Here is a 7,136-nt window from a genome sequence, read left to right on the forward strand (position 1 = left end):
CCTGTGGTTTGGTGCTGCCCTGTATACTGAACATATGAGGAGTAGTTAATGTTTTTAATCATCAGAGAACGTAACAGACGTTGTTTTTGGTTCATATCTGTTTGTCAAATATATTCGTGTGTGTGTGAATGTGTAAATAAGAGAAATTAACTTGTAACACTGTAGAAGCAGCTTTATAAAGTTCACTCCACTGACTTGTATCAGTTCACAGGGCTGAGATGCCACATCCAATATGGCGGCGACATTGACGTATCACAGCAACGGGCTAATAAGGCATCTATGTATATTATGTCTATACAATAAAGAAAATATAGTTTTTCAGCTCATATTTACTGGAAAACCCGACAAATGTTTTTAACTAAGCTTTTCAAGTAGCTGGGAACTTGTTTAAAAACAACACAAAAACAACTGAAATATATAGACAGATATACAAATAAACAGAATAAATCGTCTCCACGCAGCTTCTCGAACGAAGTCCAAAAGTCTCCAGAAGCCCCGACATCCTGAAATGATCTGAATAAAAACTATTTATTTATCTATTTCTATTTTAAAGATGAAACTTTTACTGCAGCTGTAAAGTCAAACGTACATATTTTGGTTCTCCTGACCTTCCGTAGTGTTTACATCCGTTACAACCAAAATGGCGTCCGTCGGTTTTGCAGTCAGGTAGATACAGGCACATTTTTAAACATTTTCGCCGCTTTCAGCTCGTATTAAAGGCATTTATTGGCATCTTTGTTAATGGATACGTTTTGAGATAAAGTCGAAATGTTTTAAAGTCAGTACACTCCATGTTTCGGTTGGTAGAATTAGATTTTCCTACCAAGACGGCAGAGTGCCTCTTTGCTAGCTAGCACGGCTAGCCGTTAGCTAGCCGTTCGCTAGCCGCTAGCCTGCTCCGGCAGCTGGAGGCAGCTGGTGCAGTTAGCTGGAGTATCACTGAGCCATGACGGAGGTGGAGGAGCTGAGGCCCGTTCCCAGGGAGCGGGCCATCCTGGAGAGCTTCTTCACGCAGCTCGGCATGTTTTCCTTCGACCGGGCGAAGGACTACGTGGAGAAGGAGAAGGACAACAGCAAGAGCGCCGGGGCCATCTGGGCCGCGCTGCTGGCCGCTCTGGCTCACCTGGCCGCCGCGGAGAAGGCGTACCACAACATGACATTCCTCGGACAGAAAATGGGTAAATTAGAGAAAGCCTGGTTTAGTGGCTTAACGTCATGAACTGTCATGACTAGTAAACAGAATATAAAGGAAAAAACAAAAGTCAAATCGTAATAAATCCCCCATTACAGCCTCTACATGTAATGATTGCCTTTGTGGAGGCTCTATAAACTCTCACCAGAAGCTTTATTATTATTGTGCTTTTGCCTTAAATTGGTATCAGATGAATAAAGTGTCATTGTCATTTTATTTCAGTTCAAAAACCCTAATAGTTAAGAGATCAATCTCACTGTGTTTTTGCCTGAAATGTGTCTGAAACATATTTTTTTCATCTACCACATGATGTGAAAATACTTGTGCTAGTGTGCAAATAGAAAAAGTTGATCTCTGGGCAGTGCTTGATATCTTAAATGATGAGGTACACTGACGGGAACATTTCCAACAGCAGATGGAGCTGTAGCTCATGAATGCTCGAAAGTCAACCATTTTCATCTCATGGTGAAACTGTAAGCATTGTATTTTCTTCCTCTCTCTCTCCGCAGGCGGTCAGTCCTTCTTCAGCCGCAAAGACTCCATCCGCACCATCTACACCTCCCTGTTCAACGAGCTCAGGAAGGTGGTGACGATGGGGCGTCACAGCCAGCCGGGCTCCGCTCCCTACCTGGAGGACCTGCTGTCTCACCTGTCGGAGCAGCTCTGTCACTTCACGCAGGCCCGCATGGAGATGGCCGACCTGTACGAGAAGATGCACTCGCTGGGCAGCCAGAAGAGCATCAACTCAGAGGAGCTGGTGACCACACTGGAGGCCGTCCTGCACAAATACAGCACCAAGTGTGTATATCTAAGTCCTCAAAGCAAGAAAATGTAACTTACTGGAGGTTGTTGAGTCTCTTCCACAGATTGTCACGTAGTCATGTTTGGACAACTTGGGACCTTGGTCAAGTTTCGATAATCAGCTATTTTTCTTCGGGAAGTAACATTGGTTTTCTTTAAAGTTGTATTTGAAGTTATTGTCACGGCTTCAGCTATTTCAAATGATTTTCAATTTCACAAATTTTAGTGCAGAAACCTTCCTCAGTTTTGTCTCCAGCTCAAGTACCTTCCCTTTAAAGGAAAAGGTCACTCAAATGTGAAAATTAGGTCATTGTCTACTCACCCCCATGCCAAAAGGTTTGCATTAACATTTGTACATTTCTGGAGCTTCACAGCAAAATTGCATTGCAGGATTGTCCAAGATGGTGTAATCCAAGTCTCTGTAAAATCCTCAAATCGAGTCTCCAGCTGCTTCAGTTGTTTAGGAGAACGCTGCAACTCTGTTTTGCTGTGAAGCTCCAGAACTGTGTTGTGGACTACGAGACTTCACCTGACTCTCCATCAGCCCAGAGGGACGAGCTGATGACTGAATCTTCATTTTTCGTGAACTGTTTCCTCAAGATTTTAAACTCAGAACATTTATAATGTCGTTTACTATTTTTAGTCAAACAAGGGCTCTGAACACTTCGTCCATCATTTACACCTGGTTCAGTCTAGATTAATAAAAAAAGAAACACAAAGAAATTAGTGAGATTAAAGATGGAAGCTTATGAAGGAGAAAGTGACATATTCGGGTTGGAGGAGAAACAGTTTCTGCAGACGCAGGATTCCTTCTTTTCCCCGGAGACGTGTCAGCGGAAATGTGTCCTGCGACTGTAGCAGGAACACAAACTGCACGGCTGAGCTGTTGACTGAGCTGCAGCAGGTCGCGGTCTGACGCACCACACATCACTGATGTGACCGTGCACTGAGGGGTGAAGGTGAAGCTCTCGTCTGCAGAAATATATGGACCCCAAGTGTGTGTGTGTGTGTGTGTGTGTGTGTGCGTGTGTGCGTGTGTGCGTGTGTGTGAGAGAGAGAGAGAGAAAGAAAGAGACTCGATCTTTGTTGCAGACATATTCTCATCACGACAAAGAGGCAGCTGCTTTCAGGTCACTAGAAAATTGGGTCAGCTGCTGTCTTTGTATTAGTTTGCGTGTCTTCCTGTTCTAACATGGTCTTCCTCGCTCCCTCAGGTTCCACCATCCCATCCTGGGCCGTGTGGAGGAAGGCTTCCAGACGGAGGTGGACGTGGTGACCCAGTTACTGCGCTGCCAGGCTCAGGTCTCAGAGTGGAGCTTCCTGCCCGCTCTGCTGAGTCTGCACGGTGCCAACTCCAAGCTCATCGCCTGGGGTCTGCTGTTCCAGAGGCAAAAAGAGACCCGCAAGCATCTGTTCGGAGGTCAGTCCCAGAAGGCCGTGCAGCCTCCTCACCTGTACCTGTGGCTGCAGCGCTTCCAGGCGATGCTCCTCGCCAAGTTCAGCTTCTACTTCCATGAAGCTCTGAGCCGGCAGACGGCCCCGGCCGACATGCGAGCTCTCACCGCCCGCACCACGCCAGACTACCACGGCAAGATCAGCTCCTTCATCCGCAAACACGACGCCAGCAACGTGTCTCTGGTGTTCGACAACCGCGGCTCCGAAAGCTTCCAGGGCCACGGTTACCACCACCCACACTCCTACAGAGAGGCACCTAAAGGCGTGGAACAGTTCCCCGCCGTGGTGTCCCTGCCGTCAGGAGAGCGGCCGCTCACACACTGGCCGAACGTCATCATGATGATGGGAGACCGCGCCGCCGAGCTCAACACTCTGGACAAGGTGGTGCACTTCTACGACGATAAAGTCCAGAGCACCTACTACCTGACGCGGCCTGAGCCTCACTTCACCATGGTGGTGATCTTTGATGGCAGGAAGTCGGAGAAGGATCAGCACATCACCTCCTTCCTGCAGGAGATCTCAGGATCGCTGAGGAACTCCAAACCCTTCAGCACGCTCAAACCCGGATCCAAAGGCTGAGCTACACACTGACCAGGCAAAGACGGAATTCATGATGAACCTTGAAGATACAGAAACTTTACATCCTATTTTGAAACCGTTTCCTGTGGTCCAATCAGCTGCTCTTCTCATTGATTCAAATCTCATTCTGCTAAAAACGTTCCAGACCAAAGAGACGACGACAGTGCACTTAAAGCCTTTTGTTTATTTAAATATCGATGATTTTAAGGATTTTGCATCATTTACTCTTTTAACATGATTTCTTTTTACTTTGAAGTTTATACTCACTGTGCTTGTTACAGTTGAAATAAAGCCTGGAGATGATTCACATCCAACCTCATTTTTTAACAATAAATCTCATAACCAGTGAACGATTTGTTTATTAATTTATTGGTCAGTGGACATGACATATAACAGATAAGCTTATTTGTTGGCTGACTGGTAACATATGAAGAAACTATAATTTTACACTCAGTCAAAAATGTTTGGTGTATTATTTTATAAAAATGTTTTGAATAGATCTAGTTTCCAGATTTCTTAAACCTTGAATACTAATATTACCTCAGTATCAGCCCCTAAAACTCAGAATTTGTTTGGCTTTTTGATGATCAATAAATCATTAAAATAACCAACTGATTGCTGCTTTTCTGTGTTTTAGACAAGAAAGTTGAAGTTGGCACATTTCTCAGATGATTGAAGTCGTCTTCACATTTTTACCAAATAAAGAATTGATTGACTTGATGCATCATTAAGAAAAACGAGTGTCAGTTTGAGTTCTTTCAGAGCTGGAAAAAAAAAATCTAACATTTCGTAAATCACCTTGATACCAGTGTAGTAAAACTTATGAGAAAACCTACAAAAATGACATCTACACAGAAGATGAAGCTCCTTGAATGTGATTTTAGATTTCCAACTCAACTACTGAAGCTGAAACCTTTAAAATCAAAACTGGTGCCTGAAGTTTGATCTTCAGCAACGTGTTAAAGATCGCAACATTTTTGCTTCACCATCAATGTCGAGTGTTCCTCAAGATTTTGAGCTCTAAGAATTAATCAAACGATTCTCTGATTCCAGCTTCTTAAATGTGAATGTTTTCTGAGTTGGGTCACTGGGTTGTGGACAAAACAAAAGTCGTGTTAGTTTGGTCTACGTATCAGCAACATTTTGAAGTTACCTGGACTTTCTGTCTGTGGATGGAGGATGAATTAGTTTTCGAGTCGTACCACCGGAGCGTCTCTCTGAGATTCATCCTCAGCTCTCTGCCATCAAAAAATGAGTTGAAATGTTCTGTTTCATCCAACTGTTGACAATCTCTTCACTGTAACTCTTGTGTGTTTGTGACATCAGTATTAAATTGAAACTGTTCGATAATCAGTTAAAAAAACCAGACATCGTTAAAGAAAGCAGTGATTTTTACAGAACACACCTGGAGGTTTATTGAGTGTTCAAACAAAAACATTAAGCGACATTTCATGTAAAGAAAGGTTCAGTTATCAGTTAATGACTTTGAATGCTAATTTATTTTCCGATTTATTTATAATATAAATACAACACATTGATACAATCCATTTGGCTATATGAGCTCATCTTTAGGAAGCTCCGTTTTTCAAATACAGCAACACTAACAGACGAAAAACCGTTTTCCTTTATTATGAAACACATTCAAAGAAACCTCCGGAAACCTTTTTGAGTTAAAATGCACCAACATGTTATGATGCTACATGCCAAGTACACGATCCTATACATCAAAGTGCAATGTCACAATGGGTTAACGCTAGAATTCATAATTCAGTAAAATCTACTAAACACTTTTATGATTATTTCATTCAGAGTGCTGCTGCTCTTCGTTCAGGACATGCGTGAGTGGATTCACAACTCCCCCAAAAAAGACAAGGATTAAAAAAAAGGCACTTTCACATACACACACACACACACACACACACACACACGCACACACACACACACACCGTATCAGCACGTCATGTCTCATTTTAATCACCACACACACACACATCAGTTACCAGCCCGGTTGGAGGCCACATTCAGTGTGCTGTTCAAGTGTTTGTCTGTTTTTTTGGGCGTTTACACACACAAAGCCCCACCCTGTTAGCTTATTGTGAATTTTTAAGGTTAACTAGTGACTTCAGTGACTTCACAAGCAAGTAAACCATTTATCACACACACACACACACACACACACACACACAGTGGCATGCTTTTTTTTTGCACTCCCCCCCAACTTGCACTTGCGTGTTCTGGCACTCAAGGCAGGCATGAATTATCTATCGTCTATCACTATTCTAGTGCTGCTGCACTTACAAGGGGAGCAGAACAAGGGCAGGCAAGCAGGACACAGACACACACACACACACACACACACACACACACACACACACACACACACACACACACACTGTTCTTACACACAAACAAGAACAAAATCATACACCCACCTCCACCCCCCCATCCCAGAAAAAGTTCTGTCCAAGCTCCCTCCACCGCTCAACCGTCGCACCCTGTTTGAATAACTCCCCCCTCTCCCGCCCTCCCGCCCTCCCATCACCTCCTCCGAGAACACAAGAAGGCTGTTAAAAAGTTTAGCGAGCGTCCGCAGCAGCTCACTGAACATTCAAGATGGCTGAACAGTCGTTTAAAATACTGGAAACATTCATTAAATAGCTGGAATAAACAATGTGAGTTTGGTGTCACCGACGACCTCAAGAGGCGTTCCGTGGTTTTGAGGTGTAAGTGAGCTTAGCAGCTGAACCGAGTGGAAAAATAAAAAAATAAATTATAAGTCGCACAGACGTCGTTGTTGTTGAACAGTTTGTCTTCGTCCTCTGAACACAGTCTCAGTATCGTTACAGACACAGCAGCCGATCGATCGGATAGTCTTTAAGGAAACAGCAGCCTCGTGGGCGACGCAGGCCGGTCGTCATGACGGTACAGCCAACATTCACGTCACTGGAACTACATTTTTCACTGGAGCTGAACTACACTCCCCACGTCTCATATACAGGACAGGATGCTCTGCTCTATGTTCCTGTGTCTCTTTATCAGCAGTTCTTTTAGCTAACCTTTGATAAATGCTTCGATACATGGAGAAAGTAAACTCCTACACACCAAGAGA

The 7,136-nt window shown here is 43.9% G+C and overlaps 1 protein-coding gene across 1 annotated transcript; it reads left to right on the forward strand.

Annotated features, from left to right (window-relative positions):
- Window positions 1-608: 608 nt before the first annotated feature.
- Window positions 609-4,638, forward strand: c14h12orf66 (chromosome 14 C12orf66 homolog). Its single transcript, XM_037122276.1, has 3 exons — window positions 609-1,178; window positions 1,702-1,990; window positions 3,208-4,638. The coding sequence occupies exons 1-3, from the start codon at window positions 947-949 to the stop codon at window positions 4,025-4,027; spliced, it is 1,341 nt and encodes a 446-aa protein (XP_036978171.1). The 5' UTR covers window positions 609-946; the 3' UTR covers window positions 4,028-4,638.
- Window positions 4,639-7,136: the final 2,498 nt, after the last annotated feature.

The sequence above is a fragment of the Acanthopagrus latus genome, chromosome 14 (assembly GCF_904848185.1).
Source record: "Acanthopagrus latus isolate v.2019 chromosome 14, fAcaLat1.1, whole genome shotgun sequence".
Lineage (NCBI taxonomy): Eukaryota > Metazoa > Chordata > Actinopteri > Spariformes > Sparidae > Acanthopagrus > Acanthopagrus latus.

What these genes read in the sequence shown, in the direction of transcription:
- c14h12orf66 (XM_037122276.1), top strand. Translation starts at nt 947, where the DNA reads ATGACGGAGGTGGAGGAGCTGAGGCCCGTTCCCAGGGAGCGGGCCATC. An exon ending in ATTCCTCGGACAGAAAATGG is followed by an intron (nt 1,179 to 1,701) that starts GTAAATTAGAGA and finishes CTCTCTCCGCAG; the next exon opens with GCGGTCAGTCCTTCTTCAGC. An exon ending in CTGCACAAATACAGCACCAA is followed by an intron (nt 1,991 to 3,207) that starts GTGTGTATATCT and finishes TCGCTCCCTCAG; the next exon opens with GTTCCACCATCCCATCCTGG.